At 40.0% G+C, this 23,762-nt stretch overlaps 1 protein-coding gene across 1 annotated transcript; it reads right to left on the reverse strand.

Moving 5' to 3' along the window:
* Positions 1–6,263: 6,263 nt before the first annotated feature.
* LOC109160620 (probable WRKY transcription factor 51) lies at positions 6,264–20,495 on the reverse strand. The gene is made up of 3 exons (XM_019308895.1): positions 20,211–20,495; positions 19,344–19,487; positions 6,264–6,632 (listed from the first exon to the last, which is right to left on the reverse strand). Exons 1-3 carry the CDS (start codon positions 20,405–20,407, stop codon positions 6,416–6,418), a joined length of 558 nt encoding a protein of 185 aa, XP_019164440.1. The 5' UTR covers positions 20,408–20,495; the 3' UTR covers positions 6,264–6,415.
* Between the last annotated feature and the right edge of the window lie 3,267 nt (positions 20,496–23,762).

The following is a 23,762-nucleotide window of genomic DNA, read 5'->3' on the forward strand; positions in this document are numbered from 1 at the left end:
CCAGTTCTCAAAAACCTGGAAATTATTGTTGAATAGGGATTCGTTGCATTGGATAAATAGGAAAGATGGTAAATCTCATTATTTTATGTCTGCCTTCTTCTAGGAATCTCTTGAATTCTGCATCAGCATATAATACTCCCTTTTTCATGTTTCTTCCTCTTCAATAATGCTTTCATGTAGCAGCTCCTGTTTAAATGAAGTTAATATATGAGTTTGAAAAAATTGTCTATCATTATAGGAAAATGTATCTCAAATACAACAAACTCAACTTGAGCTTGGAGATGCAACTGTGTGGTATGAGGCAGTTGGTGGTCTCAAGAAAGGAAGATGCGTTTTTGGATTTGGATTAGACACCCAACACTACTTCCTTGAGGCTATGAGGCCAAAGAAGTCAAAATTTGGACAATCGTTCTCACATGCAACTTGTGAGGAACAAATTAAGCAATTAAAGGAAGAGAACCAGATGATCATGGAGAAGCGCTTCAAAGGCTCGAATCTGAATTTGCTATATTAAGTGCAAATCCGCAATTGTCCCTAACAATTGATCCTAATTTGCAGAGAGCCGATAGCCATGAAAGTAGTGGTGTTGGGCTAAATGACATCGGATTAAATGATGACTCACGATCTCCTTCGCAAACGTAATAGATCAAAGTTTCTAACTGTGTGTGTGTGTGATGTTACTTGTGAATATAACAGTAGGAAGTATTTTGAATTGTAAAGCAACATTTTACAATTGAAAATTAGTTTTTTGAAAGTGGATATTAGAATTTGAATCATGATATGTAATTAATTTTGCTATTGTAATGTTTAATCGTTTTGAAATTAGTGCTTGTGTTCAAATTGTTATTGGTGAAAATTTCGTATTACATTTACAAAGCAGTAAAATAATTATTTTTTAATTGTGAAAAAATTTATTTTTTACAAAAAAAATCGAATAGTTTATGACCACTAGTCGTCGGAAGATGCACATTGGAAGAATCCAAAATTAATAGTTTCCGATAACTATGCAAAACTGAGAGATATTATGGGCACGGTTTGGCGCCCAAGAAAAGGTGTTGTTTCTAAGGAGCTATCCAACAACACCTACTTGTTCCAATTTTTCCACGAGTTAGACATGCAGCGAGTCCTTGACAATGGGCCCTGGTCCTTCGAGCAAAATCTGTAGGTTCTTGCCAGGATCAATCCAGAAATCCCATCGCTTGCCATGCCACTTGATACTGCTGAGTTCTGGGTCCAACTTCATGACCTCCCGCTAGGTTTCTTCTCGGAAATATCTGCTAGGGCAATTGGGAATTTCATTGGAGAATACATATCCATTGACAAAGAAGCATTCAATGGATGGTGGAAATCCTTTATCCGCATCAGAGTCCGCATCAATATCATGAAACCCCTGTCAGCCAAATGCGCATAAGAAAGAACGGTGGGGATTGGAGCTGGATCAATTTTCGCTACGAGAGATTGCCCAATTTCTGCTTTACGTGCGGCTTAATCGGGCACGCTGAGATGTTTTGTTCGAAACCCTTTGATGACCCAAATTCCTCCTCAGAGAAGCAATTCGGCACCTCTACACGTCCCCAACCAGAGACCGTCGCCGGTGATAGGGAATAGGTGGGTGGTATTGTCGGAGCAGTCTGATCGCAAAACGGCAACAAATCCGTTCTGCCAGAGTGAGGACGTCGTGGATGGTACATGCGCACAATCCGGTTAGAATCACAAGGATGCACAGGGTACGTCATGTCCTTTAGCCCAACATGTGGCCTCCGATTCTGGTACGCATTCTATGCCCTACGGCACAGTAAGTAACAACGTTAATATGGAGCAGTATGACAACCAAACGGTATCTGATGGGCTGGAAATTTTGGATCCCAAACGTAGACGCACTGAATCATCTGGGCTTTCCATGGAGCCCACCTCCACCTTCATTGATCTTAATGGGCCAGATTTCTGTCCAAAAAACTTGCTAAGGGTTGGACCTGTCTTGCAGGCCAGCCCAGAACAATGAGTATCTTGTCTTGGAACTGTTGCGGGCTTGGGAATCCATCGACAGTTCAGTTCTTAGTGGACTTGGTCCACTCAAAGAAGCCGAATGTTGTTTTCTTGGTTGAAACTTTTGCATGCCCTAATAAACTTAACCCAATTAAGCTTAAATTGGGATATCACAGACTCTTTTGCGTTAGGAATGATGGACACAGCGGTGGCTTGACACTCTTATGGAAGGAAGGAACTTCAGTCTCTATTATGTCTTACTCCAAGCATCATATCGATACCACTATTTCCCTCAACTCTGAAGAAACAGAATGGCGATTCACAGGGTTCTATGGGCCGGGACTCCAGACAAAAATCGAAGGCATGAATCTTGGTCTATCCTTAAGCACCTATCTACCAGCAGCCCCCTACCTTGGGCAGTCATAGGAGACTTCAACAATATACTTCACTTCACCAGGATGAAAAACGAGGGGGCAACCCTCAACCTACGCTCCTGATAACTGGGTTCCGTGAGGTAGTTGAATCCAGTGGATTAAGGGATTTTGGCTTTAATGGTTATCAATTCATCTGGGAGAGTTCCAAAGGCACCCCGCTTTGGGTTGAAGCTAAACTCGATAGGATTCTTGTCACTGACTCCTGGTGCAACCTCTTCCCGAATGCAAAGGCCGTTTCCATAACAACTGCGAAGAGTGATCATATGCCGTTGCATTTACAGATTCTGCCACCGCTTACTCCTAATCCAAGAGCCGGCTTCTGTTTTGAAAATATTTGGTTACGTGAAGCTCACTGCAGAGATATTATGGTTGAAAGTTGGTCTAGGACTCACAACCAATGCCTGGGTGGGTAGCTGTGGTAAAGCCATTTGGATTTGGGGAAAACATTTTGCCCGTAATTTTCAACGGCGGCTTGACTATTGGTGTAGACGTATGGAGGCAACAAAGCACAGGAGCGACCACAACGGCATATCTATATTCAGAGAAGCTCAATTTGAATATCTTCGGGTCCTTCAGCAACAAATCGATTATTGGAGACAACGGGCGAAGCAATTTTGGCTTAAAGACGGGGATAGAAACTCAAACTTCTTCTACAAATCTGTCAAGCGTAGGTCGCATACCAATCGCCTTACAAAGCTTAAAGATAACACTGGAGCCTAGATTGAACGAGGTACGCAACTGGACTCCTTAATTACCCAATATTTTCAGAATCTTTTCTGTCCTGATTTGGGTAATTTTTATTCTGTGATTAATTGCATTGAGGCTATTATCACTAATGTGCAAAATACCACCATGAGTAGAATGGTGTCCGCCCAAGAGGTTAAAGATGCATTATTTGACATGAAGGTTGAGAAATCACCTGGCCCAGACGGCCTGAACCTGGGGGTTTTCCAACATTTTTGGGACATTCTTTGCAGTGAACTTCTCACATTCTGTTTTGATTTTCTTTTTTTTTAACCGGTCAGCTGCCTGCTAATATTAATTCGACCCACATTGTGTTAATTCCCAACAAAAGCAAACTAGAGTGCATGGGAGACCTTAGACCTATTGCTCTATGCAATACCCTTTACAAGCTCCTCTCTAAGATCCTAGAAAACCGTATCAAACCGCTTCTCTCCACTGTTGTGTCTGAATCCCAATTTACTTTTGTCGCTGGCCGCTTAATCTCATATAACATCATGATTGCTTATGAAATTAACCACTAACTCAAGAGAAAGAGTCAAGGCAAGGTGAGTTATGTTGGTGTCAAACTTGACATGAGTAATGCTTTTGATAGAGTTAACTGGGATTTCCTTCTGTTGGTATTATCCAAATTGGGTTTTTCTAGCCACATTGTGAATCTAATCCGGGAAATGGTCTCCCCTGTGAATTACACTATCCTTCTTGAGGGTTGATCCATTGGAACTGTCTTGCCTAAAAGGGGTCTTAGAGAAGGTGATCCAATGTCACCTTATATCTTTATCCTTAATCTTGAGGTCTTTCACTTAATGCTCCAAAATCTGCATAGAGAGGGTACTCTTCATGGTGTTGCTATTGCCAGAGGTGCACCCACAATCACCAATCTCTTCTTTGATGATGACTGCTACATCTTCTATAAAACCACCAACTTTGAGGCCAACACTCTTAAGAATGCAATTGAGTCATTTGCGTTAGCCTCAGGTCAAACTGTCAACTACTCAAAGTCCATCCTTACTTTTAGCAAAAACACAAATGGGAACCTTAAAGAGGATTTTTGTAATATCATGGGTATGAGGGAAGGAAATATAAATGGGAATTATCTTGGCCTACCTTCTCTTATTGGCCGTAATAAGCGTGAGATTCTTGGTGTCATTAAAGACAAAGTGGTGGGGAGAATTAAAAGCTGGACTCAGGTTATTTTCTCGAGCCGGGAGGGAAATCTTACTCAAAAATGTTATTCAAGCCATTCCAACCTTTGCTATGAGTGGTTTTCTTCTTCCTATTGATCTGGGCTTAGAAATTGAAATAATTATGAACAGTTTTTGGTTGGGTTGTGAGGGTGAAAGATCTAGAGGAATCAGATGAAAGAGTTGGGAAAGACTTTGTGTGCCAAAAAGTTATGGTGGTATGGGTTTCAGAAGATTACCGGAATTTAATATTACTATGATAGGCAAGCAGGCCTGGCGGCTTGTCAACCACCCTAATTCCTTATTGGCTAGAACATACAAAGCAAAGTACTATGCTAATACCAGTTTCTTTGATGCAAATTTGGGTAACAATCCCTCCTTTAATGTTGTAGATAGAGAGTTGGAGATGGGGAATCCATCAATGTGTAGAGAAACCCTTGGCTGCCAAACAATCAATGTCCTTATGTTCAACCACCAAGCTCCACTCACACAAATATTGTGAAGGTGGCTGATCTAATGATTCCTAACACCTCCTCTTGGAATGAAACTCTTATCAATTCCCTCTTTGAGCATGATGACCGGATATTGATTAAAAGCATTCCCCTCTTAGGTACAAAAACAAGTGATAAAATTATATGGTTTGAGGATGACAAGGGAATTTATACGGTTAAAAGCTGCTATAAAACTCTTATGGGAAATATGCAATCTGGTCAAACTCTAATCTGGACGAAATTCTGGAAACTTAAAGCTTCCCCCAAAAATTAAAACATTTTTCTGGCAGCTATGCTCCTCCTCTCTGCTGACCCATGATCGTCTGAAAACAAAGAATGTCCAAGTCCCAGATGTATGCCAGTTGTGTACCTATGAGGAGGAATCTCCATTTCATCTATTTTTGAGATGCCCTCTAGCAAGAAACTGTTGGGACACCATTGGTGGAATTGAATACTTCTCTAGCTCCACTCTATCTGAATAACTCGAGCTTCTTTTCTCAACCAAATTTGATCATGATTTATGTGTTATTATCTCTATTTGTTAGAAGATTTGGGATGCAAGAAATGAAAATATTTAGAATCAGTCCATCTTATCGCCGTCCTTTATCTGACACTTTGCACAAAATTTTCTATCTGAATGATCTTCTATTAATGCTACTATTAATACTGCTGCCAAGTCTTCACACGAGAGTGCTTGCTTGGTCCAGACCCCCACCGGGAATCCTCAAGCTTAACGTTGACGCAACTCTTGATCATAGCAAGATGGGATTCGGTTTTGTCCTCCATGATTTTACAAGCAATCTTATAGCAGCGAGGCATCTACCTTGGTGCAGTGCTTATAAACCAACAGAGGCATAAGCCATTGGAATTCGGGAGGCCTCGAATTGAAGTGAATTAAAGATCAACATGTTGACAACATTCAAGTGGAGAGTGACTGTCTACAAGCTATTAATGACATTCATCATTCTTATGACTCTATTTCATACTTTGATCTCATACTTGATGATATTAGATACATAGCTTCTAGTTTCACAAACTTAAACTTTTTGTTGGCTAAACGGTCTGCGAACAAGGTTGCTCATTGTCTAGCTAGGGACGCCTTGTCGATGTCTGACTGTATGGACTGTCTTTCTATCTCGTTTCCCTCCATTGCTCACGTTTTGAGCTTAGATATTATTTAATGATATATATTTCTCGTTTAAAAAAAAAAAAATATATTTCCGACCACTAAAATAAGGTCAATGCATCTTCCAACCAACGACCTTTTTCCGACCACTTAATAATTTTGGACGCTATTTATGACCGCTTCATTAGGTGGTCGGAAATAGCGATTGAGCTTTTTGCGGATGCTTAAGTGGACACTATTTAAAATATTGTTAAAATAGTTATGAATATCTTGATATTTAACAATTTAAGAGATGACAATATACATAAAAATAAGTCAATATATAATAACACCAAGTCTAAAACTAGGTTTATGGTTAGACTTACATAATAAGGATTAAAGAGAGAGAGAGAGAGAGAGAGAGAGAGAGAGAGAGAGAGAGAGATAAACAAAACTAAAATTACACAAGAATTATCATAAAGAAGATGACGGTAAGGAGGAAGGTTGTAAAGCCCATCCATGAGCCTCGATAGGTAGTGTGGTATACATTTCATTAGTGTAGTAAAGCACACATGGGCTTTCATGGTTGTGCACTCCTTCATACGTTGCAATTATGTATCTTGAATCCTCTCTGTCCCTTTCCACCCTCTTCTTCACACTGCATCCTCCACTAGAACATTTGTAATAGTTCCTATTCAAAATGTCACAATATAATTTCTATCAATATGGGTTGAATTTTAAATTTTTGTTTCAGTGAATAAATTAAAATTACTAGTTTTACCAATGTTGCAAAATACGTTAGGTGCTCCCTAGGCGCTCGCTTAATTATTATTATTATTATTATTATTATTATTATTATTATATTTTAATTTTTTTTAATTTTCTTATAAAACTAAAAATTATAAAAATTTACTAAGGTTCCCAAAGTTTTTTCTTAAAAACTATTTATTTAAGTGGCTATAAAATTGTTCAAAATATTGTTGAAATCATCTAAACACATCAAAAACTAAAATTAAGACCAAAAGAAGCATTATTTTGAGAAATTGGACGGCCAAACCGCCGCCTGGCCGTGGAGGAGGCCGATTCCGGCCTTCCTCACCGCGGCCAGGCGACGCCTAGTGCCTAGGCGCGATTTTTGCAACACTGGTTTTTACTATTTAAAGTTTTATATAAAGGAGAATCATACTTTTGGTTCTTTAATTGTCCTCAAATTACAAATGTAATCACAATCATTAAATTGTTGTAATCTAATCCTTCAATTGTTGACATAGTCACAAATTTAATCATTCATTTAAAGTACTAGATTTGCAACTAGGTTAGTAATTAAAGAACTAGATTTGGAACTAAGTTAGCAATTAATGAACTAGATTTGCAACCAGATTAATAACTAAAGGACTAGATTTACAACAAGTTAAAAATAGGATTAGATATACAACACAATTAGGCAAACGATATAATCGAAAATGATAATGAAAATTCTCTCTCTAGAATTCTAGGGTTTTCTTTCATCTACTAGGTTTCTCCTAGGTTTTCATTGGTTTCTCTACGGCGTTCTTGGCTGACTTACTGCTGCGGATACATACTGCTGTGCGGAGAAGCTAGAAGCGCTGGACTGTGGAGGTTGATGGCGTCGGTGTCCGCTCAAGAGGAGGTGGATGTGGTAACGAAAAGCTGGGCTGATATGATTTTATAGGAGGAGGAGGCTGGTTTCTCACCGGCGTTGGATGAGGAGGACATTGCTACGGTCGCTGGAAAGCAGGTTTGGACCTTGGTAGGCCGCTTCATGACGCGAAAGCTTATAAAGGTGGAATTCATGCGTGAGGTTCTGGCGTTCGTATGGCAACCTATGCAGGGTGTCCAAGTAACAGAGATTCAACCGCGTTTGTTCCTATTCGTCTTTTTTCATAAAACGGACATGGAGCGTGTACTAGATGATGGTCCTTGGGCCTATGATAATGCACCCTAGTCTGTCGCCAAGTTGCGGATGGTGTGCTCCCGGAGGATGTGTTTTTGGATACGGTGGATATGTGGGTGCAGGTGCATGGATTACCAATGGGGCATACATCAGGCAAAATTATTGAGCAGGTTGGTAATGATCTTGGTACTTTTGTTAAGGGGGATGACCATTTTGTGAATGTTCTGTAGCGAGCATTCTATCGTATTCGTGTGGCTATTCCTGTTGAAAAACCACTTAAAAGGCGTATGAAGTTTGTTAAGCGAGATAAGTCAACATGTTGGGTATTGTTTAAATATGAGCGGTCTCCATAATTTCTGCTTTTATTGTGGACTACTTGGGCATCTCTATAAGTTCTGTATACATGCCAGGAATGCAACTATCCCGGTTGCGGAGTATCCTTTTTTGGCGGAGATGAGGGCGGGTTCACGCCGTGGTCCGAGGGCGGTGGGGGAGGGTTGGCTTGTGCCGGGGGAGGGAGGGGTGGCGGAGGTTGGTGTTGGGCACGGTGGATCTGGTTATCTGCCGCATGTGGTACGAAAAACACAAGAGGTACACTGTGAGGCCGAGATGGTGGTGGAGGCGGTCGCTAAACGACGTCGTGAGGAGACGAATGATGATGTTACTATGGTTAATTTGTCAAAAAACTTGTTTATGGCGGGTGCTGGTTCCCAGGCCCGCCCGTCATCATGAGTACCTTAAGTTGGAACTGTCGTGGCTTAGGTAATCCACGAACAGTTTCGAGAAGTTGAGGACATGGTGTCCCGTAAGAAACCCATTTTTTGTATTTTTAATGGAAACCAAGGTTGGTCAGGATCACGCAGAACGACTCCGGATCAAACTTGGTTTTGATGGTTTTTTTTATGTTGACAATACTGGATTAGGTGGCGGATTGGCATTATTATGGAAAATAAATAATACGGCTCGGTTGTTGAGTTACTCAAACAATCATGTATATGTGGAGGTAACTATGCCTGGTTTTGATAAGTGGAGAATGACAGGATATTATGGTTTTCCTCAGCGAACAAGGCGGAATGACTCGTGGGATCTCATCAAATCATTATCTCACAGGTCCGATCTGCCCTGGGTTCTCATAGGTGATTTTAATGATCTTCTATTTCAGCATGAGAAACGAGGAGGGAACCCACATCCAGATGCACTCTTGCGTGGCTTTGGAGAAACGATTGATGATTGTGGATTATTTCAGTTGCCTATAGTGGGTTATCCGTATACATGGGAAATAGGGCCAGGGACGGCGAACTGGATTGAAGAGAGGTTGGATAAGGTGTTAGTTACTCAGGGGTGGCATGATATGGTAAGAGAAGCAAGTGTTTTGAATATTTTAACCCGAAAGTCGGATCATTCTGCTCTTTTCCTTGGGATTCTGAATCCTCGGGGGAGGAGGGATGGACGAAAAAGAGGGTTCCGCTTTGAGATGGCTTGGCTTCATGATGAGGGATGCAAGGGGGTGGTGGAAAAAACGTGGGACCAAGAAAGGCATAGGGGGTTGCACGAGTGTATTGATTTATGTGGAAATAACTTAAAACGATGGGGATGCGACCATTTCCATAAATTTGGTGAGCAGGCTATGAATCTCCGGAAAAAACAACTACGGTTGCGAGGATGCATAGATCAGGCATCATTAGTTGAGTTCCAGCGACTGGAAGAGTGCCTCACTCGTATTGAGGCCCAGGAGGATACATACTGGAGGCAGAGAGCTAAGCAACACTAGCCCAAGGGTGCAGATGCAAACACCCATTCTATCACAGGTATGCTTCTCATCGTAAAAAGAAGAATACTATGTCTAAAATTATGAATAATGAAGGGGATTGGGTGGAAGGGGAGGCTATGAGAACTGTTATTCTGGACTATTATCGTAATATTTTTAGTTCTGGCCAGTCTGGGAATGATGAAATTTTTTTTGAGAATGTTTTGCCCGAGTAACACAGACACAGAATGATGAGTTTTTGCGCCCGTTTGAGGTGGCAGAGGTGAAAGTGGCGTTATCTGCCATGTTCCCGGATAAAGCACCAGTGTAACACCCCGTGTTACGGCCTTCAATCCCGGATTAATTATTTAATTAATCCCGTTAATAATAATTAAATATGATTTAATTTGGTTAGGTTTCCCTTTAATTAATTAATGAGGTCCACCATGAACCGTGGACCCTTGCCTAAATGAGAGTCTTAGGCCTATTAGGAATAAAGGAAGTAGGCCTTTTACTATTCAGATTATGATTAGGCTTCTCTTTAATTAATTAATATGGTCCACTATGGACCCTTATCCCTAAAACAAGTCCTTAGTCCTATAAGGAATAGAATTAGTAAACCCATACCATTCAGGCCCTAATTAGGAGTCTTAAATATATAAATAGGGATATAGAAGGCACCTAGATCTTTCACCACAATAATCTCTCACCACACAAGAAGTTCCAAGAATCCCCTTAGGAGAAATCAAGAAAGAAGAAAGCTTAAAGAAAGACCCTTCATAGCCAAGGAATTAATTAAGGCTAAGAGGTAACCCATGTCTCAACAAAACCTATTTTCTTCGCTATAATCTCCTTCCTTGGCCTCCCTCTATATTCTTGTGTCTTGATTGAATTCTTCTACGATAATTATGTTATGTTCTTGATGATTGATAAGATGATTTATATGCTTTCTTGATAATCTTGATGATCTTAATGTTAAGAAGAAGTTCTTGATTATGATATGATGATTCTTGACGAATCTTGATATTTTCTTGATGTTAAAGATTAAATATGTTCTTGATGATCTGGGTGGGATTAGAGCCCTAGGTTGGATTGGGAATTTGTATTATGATGTTCTCGATTTGTATTTGGGTGGGAATTCGCATGTTCGGGTGTTGTTTACATTTAGAAGTCATAATAGGATAAGTCCTACATGATCCTTGCTTTTGATCCGTTAATTGCTTACGTGGAGTCGTTATTTGCGTTTAAAAGTGTCTAAGCATGGTTTCGGGTTCCACAAAGGTCCCCGGGACGAATATATGAGAAAAGAGTCAGTGGGGGGTAGGTGGGGGTGGGGGAACCCACCACCTACCCGTTGCCCAAAGAGGCGCTGCCCGGCAGCGGGCAGCCACCGGGCAGCCGGCTACCCGCTGCCCGGAACAGCGCCCACCGGCGGGCAGCCGGCGGGTGACCCCCACCCACCGGCTACCCGCTGGTCCACACCCCACCCCGGGTCCCCGGGTTCCCCGTCTCCCATGGTGTCCCAACGGACCCCGTTTGTCGTGCCTGAGTCTAGTTTGGAATTTCGGGTACCATTCGTAGGTTAAACGAGTCTTAGGAATTGCATGCTAGTTGAATTGGTAACCCGTGGACCTAGGTGGAAGTTATATGAGCCCTTAAGAACTATTCTTAGTGTGTGAATGATCACATGTAAGCTTAATTATATGTCTCCCCCTTCCCTATGTGAATTATGTGTTATTATGTGCTATTGTGTGTTACGTGATGCATGACCCCAACTTGGTTAAGACCAATTGGGCTATACGGGCAGTTGAATGGGCTGAGAACCATCCCAACTGTTAACCAGGCCGGTTAAGATCGGTCAGGGATATTGATATGATATAGGATTGAGGTCCACTATACGGGCAGTTGAATGGGTTGAGAACCATCTCAACTGTTAACCAGGCTGGTAGAGACCTGTCAGGTATATAAAGATTATGTATAGGACTGAAGGTCCACATGGGCCTCGGTGATATGACCCACCGACCGGGATGCGCCAGGCGGTATGGGGCCAACAAGCCGAGGAAGGTTGTAGTCCACCGACCTGAGTAATCAGGCGGTGTGTAGGGCTACGACTGGCTGCGACCCACCGAGTGGTGGGACATCGGTATGTAGGACCGTAGTCTCCGAGGATCTTTGCCCACCGACTGAGTTTAGCTCAGCGGTGTGTCGGGCTTGATCCGCTACGGCCCGCCGATTGTGCGCATCAACGGTGTGTAGGGTCGTAAGCCCCCCCTTGTAAAGGGGATCGCGGTCCACCGACTGGGCGCGTCAACGGTGTGTTGGATCGTGGTCCGACGTTGAGTTCGTCAGCGGTTCTCAAAGGGTTGGTTGCGATCAACTCCCCTCGTACCGCGGTACTGAGGTAGGGTGCTGCGGGGCCGTGTTAATGCTATAGGCATTAACCCTCATGTTCGGGGCATGCGATTGGTCACGTGGCGCCATCAATGATTATGTGATATGGATGATACTTGAATGATGATGTGTTTTTGAATCTGTGACCTTAGATGCGTATTCCTTATGATGTTATCTCTACTTAATTGTTTATCATTGATTAATGTGCTTGTCCCTATTTGCTGAGTCTATCCCTGATTTTAAAGCTAGAGTCTCCTAAGTATATATCTTCCTGCTTCAAAATGGTTTTCCTATATCTATATCTAAATATATACCTATATTGTATTTCAACGCGTTGGAGTGGGTTACCAGCATCTCTCGCTGAACAGATATATTTGGCTTTCAGGCATAGATGAGTAGATCCCAGAGCGCGCTAGAGATTCGAGGCGTAGAGTAGCTAGTTTCCCTTTCGGCCTGCGTGCCATGCTTATGTATTGACGTTATTTGAGGATTTTAGTTAGTTAGCCTGTGCACCTGAGTTCTCTAGCTCAGGTGTGGCATAGCACCCCATACTCTTATGTTTGATTTCGGGATTTAATGAAGATTTACCTTTATTATATAAGTTTTAAAAGTTTCAAAATTTCGGGGTGTTACAGTTGGTATCAGAGCCTAAGTTTGACCCTAAGATAAGACTCTTAAGACCCGACTTTAGGACATTAGGCTTGAACTCTAGGTATTAAGGAACATGGGATTCAGGAATCTTAGGACGCGCGGTGAGATTGTGAAACCTACACATAACCTCCCCTCACTTTATCTCTCTCTAAAAGAACTCTCCCTACGCTTACCACACCAAGGTAAGGGTGCAGCACACTGACTCATCATTACAATAAATATTGACCCTGAAAACCAGCAACATGGCGCCAATAAGAAGACAGTCAAGGATCCCACACTCCTCGAAGACTGAATCCGAACCTTCAACAAAATCCTCGGGTTAGGAGAATGCCCAGAGGAACGCCACGTAGAGATAGCCTCGTTCTACTTCAAGACACGAGGTTGATCTTTGATAGATCCACAAAGAACTTATGGGCAACAACCGGGGGTTCAACTAAGAGTACCTAGGGGCACGGCTACAAGGACGACTCCACCCCGCACCCGCCATACTCATGGACCTCATGAACCGAGTATTCCGACCCCACCTGGATGACTTCGTCATTGTATTCATTGACGACATCCTAGGCTACTCCCGAAACAAGGAAGGACATGAAAGGCACCTCCGCATAACCTTACAAACTCTAAGAGAGCACCAGCTATACGCTAAGAGAGCACCAGCTATACGGTATCATATAATATTTTGTTTGATGGCTCTCGTAGTCTACCTATTACCCCAACATGCGGTTTAAGGCAGGGAGATCCTCTCTCCCCTTATCTCTTCATTCTTTGTGCTGAAGTGCTTTCTCTATTGCTACAACAAGAACAGATTCGTGGAACAATACATGGTTGCAGGGTCGCAAGGTGGGCGCCACCTATTTCTCATTTGTTTTTTGCTGATGACAGTCTGTTATTTTTTAAAGCTAATACTCAGGAGGCGGGAGTAATTAAGCAATGCTTGACACGGTATGAGAAGTTGTCTTGACAAGTGGTGAATTTCCATAAGTCTAGTATATGTTATAGTAAGAATACACGGGGAGAGGACAGAGATGATGTGGCACAAATTTTGGGGGTGGTACAGGCTCCTAACTTTGGAAAATATTTGGGCCTACCATCTTTTATACGAAGAAATAGAAAAGCAGTCTTTTCATATATTGAGGATAAGATCAGGCAAAGAATTGGTTCATGGAATAAAAAGTTGTTATCACAGGTTGGTAAGGAAGTTTTATTGAAAAGTGTGGCTCATGCTATGCCTACTTTCTCAATGAGTGTATTTTTATTGCCTGTGGGAACCTGCATAGCTATTGAACGAGCCATGAATCGGTACTGGTGGGGATCTGGGAATGACTGTGGTATTCACTGGAAAGCCTGGGATAAATTGTGCATACCAAAAAAACATGGGGGCTTAGGGTTTAAGGAACTACGTGCGTTTAACATAGCAATGTTAGGCAAGCAAGCATGACGTTTTCTTACTAAGCCAAATTCATTGGTCTCAAGAGTGTATAAGGCCAGATATTATCCTAAGGGAACTTTTTTCAATGCAAATCTAGGAAATAATCCGAGCTTCTGTTGGCGTAGTATTATGGCAGCTCAGGACCTGGTCTGTAGTGGAGTCAGGCGCAGAATTGAAGATGGAGGAACAACCCTCATTTGGGAGCACCCGTGGCTCTTAGATGAGCATGATCCAATGATACAGACAGAAAAAGTCCCCTATTTGGCTTAGGCGCCGGTAAAGGGTTTGATTGATTAGGAAACTGGAACTTGGGATCCAAATATTCTAACAGATATTTTTATCCCCACAGATGTGACTAGAATATTAAAAGTACCTGTAGCACCTGAGTATGAGGATATATATGTATTTCATGGTTTATTGTCGGTTTTTTGAGGTTCTAGTTGCATTTCCAAACCGCACTGTTACATTTGAATCCACTGTCGAAAGCAATCTACCAAATCCGGCCGCCTTTCTTCATCCTCCCTTTGGATTCAATGTAGTTGAGTTCGTACCAGAGCGAAGAAGACGACATGTTTCTGAACCAGTGCAACGTCATCCTGGAGGCCTTCACGTGCTCCGACGAGAGCTGAAGGTTCTTCTGGAGATCGTCGATCACGGTCAAGAAACGGTCAAATAGATGGAGGACCAAATCGTGTCAAAATTACAAAGTTAAGGACTTAATTGGTTGAAATTGAAACTCGAGGACCAATTTGTGAATTTAGCTATAGTCGAGGGACCATTTTGAGTATTTACTCTTGGTTAAAATTGAAAGTTAAGGACCAATTTGTAAATTTAGCTATAGTCGAGGGACCATTTTGGGTATTTACTCTATATATATATATATATATATATATATATATATATAGAAGAAAGTTCAAATGCGGCGAAATTTCAGAATACACCAACAGTGTTAACAACATGCACCAACAGTGTAAGAGAAACGCACCACAATGAAATGCAAAAAAACACCAAAAAAATGCACAACAGACCCAAAAAAAAAAAAAAAAACCATATAACTCACCACCCCTAATGATGTATTTTCGAACACTGTATGGTGTTTTTACTCACACCTAATGCTGTGTTTTTGGTGATGCATACCTAATTCTTGTGTGTTTTTGTGGTGTATTTTCCTAACGTTGATGGTGTATATTTGATGAACTATTGGTGACGCCGCACCGCCGCACTTGAACCTTCATATGTGTGTATATATATATATATATATATATATATATATATATATATATATATATAACTATTCTCGTTAATTAGACAATGAAAATTTCCAAACCCCCCTTTCATTTTCATATTCCTTAAAATCTATTCTCGTCCCCTCATTCATGGTGGGAGAAAATTAGGTCCCTCAAGATAATTGGATACAATTGATATTCTTACTTTTTTTTTAATTTATTTTTATTTTTTTTATTTATTTATTTTACCAGGGAACCAAAGATAAATGCAACGTATAGACGTATAGTACAAAGATTAATTGGCTGCGGCCATCATCAACTTAATATATTGGTAGGGGAGTGAATTCCATTTTTGGTCCTATTTTTATAGGGGTCTTTTTAATTGTAGTTCCTTATAGTTTTTTTTTTTTATTTTTTTTTTATTTTTTATATCACATTGCGCCCCATATTATTAAATGCGTTCCACTTTTAGTCCACCGTTAAGAATTTCGTCAATTTACCGTGTAATCCAAAGATATTTCTGCCTTTCTATGTTTTCTCTTCGATTTTTTGCAGTTTTGATCCCACGACTATAGTGTCACTAACAACTTTGATCCACGACTTTTAAAACTTGCAGAATTTGTCCACGATTATTACTTTCTTAGCAAAAATAGTCCTTCTGGCGAATTCTCCGTCAATTGTTCACCGGAAAATTTTTTTTTTCTCCTTTTTCACAAGGGTATAATGGTCTTTTCATTTACCTAAACTAATGACCTAAATAATAATAATAATAATAATAATAATAATAATAATAATAATATTATTATTATTATTATTATTATTAGTTTAGGTAAATGAAAAATCATTATACTCTTGTGAAAAAGGAGAAAAAAAATTACCCGTGAACAATTGACGGAGAGTTTGCCGGAAGGACTATTTTTATTAAGAAAGTAATAATCGTGTACCAATTCTGTAAATTTTAAAAGTCGTGGATCAAAATTTTTAGTGACACTATAGTCATGGGACCAAAATCGCAAAAAAACTCTTTTCTCTTCCCCAAGTTAAGCTTTTCGCTGGTTTTCTTTCCTCCTGAGCAGATGTCATGCCGGAATTCGGAAAACAGAGATAATTTTCACACTACAAATCCAAAGAGGGATTACTGAGCTGACCAAAGGGAAGCTTATCTCTTGTATTTTTATTATTTTATTTTCCCAAACCCAAACGCCTCTCTCTCTCATCTGTGCTTCGTTGGAGTAACGCCGTCGTTTTCTCCAAGTCGTTGCCTCCGGCGTCCTTATACGTCGGCGACCTCCACCCTGACGTCACCGATGACCACCTCTACGACGCCTCCTCCGAGTTCAAGAGCTTTGACACCGGTTGCTCACTCTCCAGAAATTGCATCACCGACGCCTTCACTCTCATTTGAAGGAGAAATCAGAGGATTCTTACCCGATTGTGCCGCGAATCTGGGTTCCTCCTATTTAGCGTCTAACCTTGGACCTGCGATTTTCTTTCTTGAAATTGAGGGCAATTGGAGGAACTTGATACGCAGTACTAGTAGTAGAAGCTCCGCTAGTGCTCCCCCCACGGCAGCAGTAGAAGTTCCGCTTGTAGTGATTATGGTGATTACGGCTAATGATGGGTAGGTACTAGTTAGTGTATGTAGGGCATGCAAAGCCAAAGGCTGCTAGAGGTATTAGAACACTGAACGATCTCGATCATTTATCACCTGTATCCATTATATTAGAACAAAATTTTAAATTTATTGTTTTCTTTTTTTTGGCATTATGATTTTCAATACTCGATAATAATTTTGATTTTTGATTAATGTTAAATTAAATCATTGACGAACGTCAATTATTTAGAAGAAATTTGTAGCATTATCTATTAGTCCATTTATAAGACTCTAACTCAAAGACTTATTTTGGAATTGAAGAGTATGCATTTCTTCCTATGACTAGGCAACAATTTACTCTAGCGCAAACACAATATATATATATATATATATATATATATATATATATATATATATATATATAAAAGAAATTCTTTAGGTAATAATTGTAAATTAATTTTCTCGTAAATCAAATAATATAAAGATTAAAATAAGGTTAAGGGCTAATCTCACTTTTGGTCCCTCAATTAGTGCCCATTTAGCAATGTCATCCTTAGTTCAGAATTTGAACACATTTGGTCCCTCAATTATTCAACCATTAAGCAGATTTGGTCCTTCTGTCTATATGACCGTTTAACACCGTTTAAAGCATGGGTAAAAGTGGAATTTCACATAGCATTATTTATAATAAGTAGGGAAAATCGCACTTTTGGTCCCTCAATTAGTGCCCAATCTGCAATGTCATCCTTAGTTTCCAATTTGAACACAATTGGTCCCTCAATTATTTGACCATTAAGCAGGTTTGGTTCTTCTGTGAGACCATCAGTTTAACTCCGTTTAAATCAGGAGTATAATTGAAATTTCACGTAGCCTTGAATATAATAAGCGAATTTTTCCCATTTCTCTGCCCGGTTGTTATTTTCACCGCCGCAGATGCTCCGCCACCGTCGAGAAGTGTCTCGGCATCCACCATTTACAAGTCCACTCCCTACCCATCTTACTGCCAAATTGTTCTCCCCAGCAACAACTCTTCTTCCAATGTCTACGACTATGGCCGACTCTCCATCTGCAAATCCTTATCCGGTGCCGAGGAAGAAGAAGGCCGCCGGCGCCGGCGCTGCAGCTTGGCGTCCGACCAAGAAACAGCTTGGGTTCCGGAACGGGCGTTTGCTTCTGAAGATGGCGGAACGGACGAAGGCGATTTTCGAGCGAGTTAGCCGGAGAAAGCTCTTGCAAACTCAGGAAGATGACCAGGTTCTGGTGACTGACATTGTGGTTGTGAGTTAAGATGGGAGTGGAAATTTTGCCACCATTAATGACGACGTCGTCGCTGCTCCCAACAACACTCTGTCCGACGGCGTCTACTTCTTCGTATACGTGATTTCCGGCGTGTACGAGGAATACGTCTCCATTGCTAAGAACAAGAAATACTTGATGATGATCGGTGACAACATTTACCAGACCATCATCACCGGAAATCACAGCTATGTTGATGGCTAGACTACTTTCAATTCTTACTCATGTGAAATTTCAATTATACCCCTGATTTAAACGAAGTTAAACTGATGGTCTCACAGAAGGACCAAATCTGCTTAATGGTCAAATGATTGAGGGACCAATTGTGTTCAAATTGGGAACTAAGGATGACATTGCAGATTGAGCACTAATTGAGGGACCAAAAGTGCGATTTCCCCTACTTATTATAAATAATGCTATGTGAAATTCCACTTTTACCCATGCTTTAAACGGTGTTAAACGTCCATATAGACAGAAGGACCAAATCTGCTTAATGGTTGAACAATTGAGGGGCCAAATGTGTTCAAATTGGGAACTAAGGATGACATTGCAGAATGAGCACTAATTGAGGGACCAAAAGTGCGATTACCCATAAGGTTAAATTGAAGTTGTTTCAAAAGCAAAAGGTTGAAGTGGATCACCGTTAATCATGATTAAGATGAATATTAATTAGATATATTTAATTTGCACTTCGCTATGCGCATGTAATATTAATGATGGCCATCATATCATCATTCATCTTATAAAATATATATTTCTACAAAAATTACACAAACTGATTAATTAGCCACACTTCTGGTTCTTAAAATCATATATACTGATCGAGTATATTGTTTAAATTTAATTTCTCAATTATATATTACTCTCTATTGTAGGTATGATGGAGTTAAATAATATTTTTTATTCATAATTTGTTACCTTATTCTTATTTTCGTTCATTCATAATTAATATATATAATCAACAATTTGATCGATCGTTCTCTCTCATTATAAATTAATTTTGCTTTAAATAAATATTATATAATTTGTGTGGTATATATTCGCGAGATATCTAATATACTCTTTTCTGGAATATCAGATAGGTGCATATATAGGTGTGTGTAAAAAGTGGAAATTAATTAGAGGTGAATAAATTATTATATATAATAAATACCTGGGATTTGGACTGGTCTTAACCATCTTCTTGCCGTACTTTCTCCATTTGAATCCATCATCCAGAGTCTCTAGTTCAGTTTTAATTCTAAATGCAATCCTACACTTTGCCCGCTGCACTTTCTTCTTGGTCCCATTATTGGCCCTATTTGATAACATAGTTCAAACAATTTTAAATTATTTGACCATTATTTATTGTTTAACTTAGCTTGAATAACACTTAATATAAATGCTTGATTAATTAGTTTTCTGTAATAGCTTATTGTTCCAAATGCTAAAATTCAAAAAACTGCTCAAAGTAATTTTTTCGATAAATAGCTAACAACTAATTTATCAAACATCTTTCTACAATAAGCTAATTAATGCTATCAACTAATCAAACACAAACATACAGTTGTATTTTTTGCATATATATATATAGGATCATATAAGAACACTTGTTTATGTAAGAACGTGAGAACAAATCGTGTGCATCTATATAATATTTTTAATGATCTAGATTAGATTAAGTGTGTGCAAACGTGATTAAGTGCATTTGCACAAATTTAATTTGCGTTCACAGACACTTAATCTAATCTAAACAATTAGATGGATGCACACGATTTGTTCACACGTTCTCACCTAAGCAAGTATTCTCATTGGGACCCTATTCTCTCTCTCTCTCTCTCTATATATATATATATATATATATATATATATATATATATATATATATTCAAATATCGTTATTTATATATTTCTTATATCTTGATTTATTTCTTTCTTAAAACCATCCACTACCATTATAAATATATACTATCCAAAAAAAAGTTTAAATTAATTAATATGCCAAAATAAATAAATAAATAAATAAATAAATAGCACTTGCATGTTACTAGAGGTTGGAATCGGGTTGGAAGATCCACTGCCGACAGATTCCGTCGGCACCATAGTTTTCGGCCAACAGTGTTGCTCCGCCGCCGGCGAGATATTTTCCGGCAGGAGATAATCGGACAGATAGTATTCCGGCGCATCGACGAATAATACTCCGGCGTTATCAGGGTTTTGAAATTGAGAATTCTCCATTATATTTCTGGAGCGATCAAGCACACCAGGACAGTGCGTCGATGAGACGCTATGATGATTATACTTATCTCCCGGGACTGTACGTGTATGGCTCTCTCTCTATTTATCGTTAATTGTTATTGCCTTTAATTTTCTGCTGTTTTTGTCGTCTTTTTAATATTTTTTTTTTTAGAAAAAAAATTTAAAATTACCGGCTTCGTAGATGCTTTCCAGGAGCACAGGACGACGTTGCTTCCGTCCTTGGAGCTACGTGGCATATCCTTGTCGGACGTCACCAGTGAGGTCATACCTATGACGTTAGCTTCCCATTCCTGCGAATATAAATCGGCACCACGGCGGCGTTCATGTATGGGGACAAATCATTCATTTTCCAAGGTAGTGGTCTAGTGTATAAGAATCAATACTATTATTAAAAAGGAATAAGGTTCAAATTGCCCACTGAACATAACCTAAAATGCAATTAGGTCACTGGACGAAAAGAAAGTGTAATTAGGCACTGAAAACTCAAAATGTATACAATTCTACCTGATAGCAGGTTACCACCAATTTTAGCAGCTTACCTGTTTATGTGGCAGCTGAGTTGGCATTTTTAATAATAAACTTTTAAGCAAACAGAGCAACCCTCTCCATCAAAATTCAAAATTGTAACACCCCAAAAAATTAGGCATACTTTTAAGCAATTAAAACTTAAGAGATTTAGATAAAAGAGTCTAACTGGTATAAGTAAAAATGTAATACGGAAGCTTAATAACAAAGTCTAGGGATGTCATGCCACATCTAGTCCATCAAAACTAGATGCACAGACGAAAACTAGAAATAAATATCCAAACGTCATAAAACATCCATAAAGGCTCACAGGCCAAACAACTAAGTACTATGAAGAAAGGTTGCTAAGTCTAGATCGTAAGCTCCAACTAGCGCGCTCTTGTACTGACTAATCTGTACCTGAAATCATTTTAAATAACCGTTAGCGATAATGCTAAGTAACCCCACTCCAATGTGTAAAGATACATAAATATACATTTGATACTTTAAAATAGTTTTGAGACTTGGGAATACATAAGTATATCTCTAATCAACTCTAATTCAGTAAATTACAAGGAATTGACTCAAGACCAAACCATTCAAGGGATATACTCAACCATACCCAATAGACCACAAGAACAATAGAATAGATTGAATCTGGAATCAAGAATAAAGATCATGGCAAGACAGTCATAACAAGCAACAAGGATAGTTCTCATCAAGGTTATGCAATCAACATCAATATCAAGGTACCAAGTCCACAAAGGACACAATCAACAGGCATACATCGCGGAGTCAATCTCAATGACTCGAATCAAATGGCGAATCAGTGTGGAGGGCTCAAAGTGTGCAAGTAACACAAGAGAGGCACGCGGGGTCATAGACCTGATTGTGGTAAACCACCCTCTCAATACATAGATTCCGCGGGGTCACGAAGACCCGACAGGATGCGCGGAGTCATCGCAACGACCCGAAATGGTTTCGTGGGGTCAAAGACCCGAATCATGGAGGCGGCCCTAAATCCTTAAGTGTATACACCCCTATTGGGGCTTCCAACTCCCAATAAGTAGAAATAGGTCCGACAACCCGAATAAGTTTCGACAGGTTGTCCGTAATACCATCATCCTGAATCTGTAAGAAATCATCACACTGTCCACCGTATCAGTTCAATCATCACAATAAGAGTTCAATACACAAGGAATCTTAAGAAACAAAGCAAAGGAATAGATTCCACAAGAAATGCATTCAACAACGAATAAGCTCAATCATTAGCTCAATTCAAGGAATTCTCAACGATAGGATACAACAAGAGTACAAGTTCACAACGATAGTTCAAATGGATATCAAGAGAGAAATACAAGAAGAGTATTCCAAAGGTAATGACTCAACAACAAAGGATTCCAACGAAGTGTCACAAAGAATAGATAAGCTCAAGTTATTAATTCAATCAAGAATCAAGCATAGGCTATCGCAACGAATCATACTAGCATCAAGAAACAACATGCTAATACACAAGTCAAAGAGAAATCACAAGGGTTCATACGAACATCATAGACTTCATCAAATAATCCAATGAATAGCAATATTGGATATTAATCACGATATAAGACTCCAAATCCTAACCATTGGGCTCATAATATGCCGCTCTAGACTTACGTAACATCAATAAATACTCACAAACACATGGGGAACAACAAATCAAGAAGTCAACAAAGCGTATCAGTGGGCGGTTCGGGCGGGTACAAAAGGTCCCGCCGGAAACCCATGGCGTACTAGTGGGCGGTTCCGGCGGGACCAAAAGTACCCGCCGAAACGGCCCTCGAAGACATAGGAACCGAAGGGTGGTTCCGGCGGGTGGCAAACTGCCCGCTAGAAGCCCCCGCTGGTACAAGCCCTGTAGAAGAAATTCAACTCGGGAAAATTTTCAAAAATGTGCAATCCAAGTCCAAACATATCAATACACTCATCAACAACAAATTTGACTTGAATAGAAGGAATAGCACATCCAATAACATCATACAACCTAGATACAAGCTCTAACATAATCATAAACACAAGATTATGCTCATACAACACAATATCATCAAGAATACACATTGTGGAGCTCCTCTAGCTCTTTCCCCCTTTTTGGCAGCATCAACATACTTTTGAAAGCTTGCTAAGGCATTGAGTTGGCTATCACGAATTCCAACTAGATGATCGTTATTCACCCCGGTTTGTTGAAGAAGGGCTCTCATTTGGCTCTCAAGTAACCGTAGTTTCGAATCATTGTCGGTGCCTTTTTTTTCCCAATTCAAGGAACATATTCAAGACTTCGCGGTTATGGGAATCTTGCTTATTAGTCATCATAGTCATGTCACTCTTCATCGAACCTTGTCCAAGAAACAATGATTCGGCCCTTTCATATATACCCTTGTGATAGTCGTCTAACTTAGTATCAAGGTTGCCAATTTGGTGAGTAATACTGCCTCTCATATCATGAATTTCTACGCGCACATCCCCTACAATATTTTGTCTCAAGGCTTCAACATCAAATGGATAGGAATGTACCTCGAGTTGTGCCATAGGTGGAGGTCTCGGCAGTGTAGCATGAATCGGCTCCGATGCATCAACTTGAGATGTTGCAACGATTGGTAGTGGCTCGGCAACGGTGGGACAAGCTGGCTCGATGTAACATAGAAGTAGAGGAGTAGGTGGTACAACTTGCATAACTTCCTCTTGAACATTCACACGTGTGTCACGAATGTTCACTTCACCTAACAAGCCTTCATTAACCAGAGAATTAGAGCTACTCAGATTAAGTGTAACTTGATTGCTATTCAAGCTTGTT

Source organism: Ipomoea nil, unplaced genomic scaffold, assembly GCF_001879475.1.
Source record: "Ipomoea nil cultivar Tokyo-kokei standard unplaced genomic scaffold, Asagao_1.1 scaffold2854, whole genome shotgun sequence".
Classification (NCBI taxonomy): domain Eukaryota; kingdom Viridiplantae; phylum Streptophyta; class Magnoliopsida; order Solanales; family Convolvulaceae; genus Ipomoea; species Ipomoea nil.

What these genes read in the sequence shown, in the direction of transcription:
- LOC109160620 (XM_019308895.1), bottom strand. Translation starts at nt 20,407, where the DNA reads ATGGAGAATTCTCAATTTCAAAACCCTGATAACGCCGGAGTATTATTC. An exon ending in ATTCCAACCTCTAGTAACAT is followed by an intron (nt 19,488 to 20,210) that starts GCAAGTGCTATT and finishes GTTATCAAATAG; the next exon opens with GGCCAATAATGGGACCAAGA. An exon ending in AAGACCAGTCCAAATCCCAG is followed by an intron (nt 6,633 to 19,343) that starts GTATTTATTATA and finishes CATTTTGAATAG; the next exon opens with GAACTATTACAAATGTTCTA.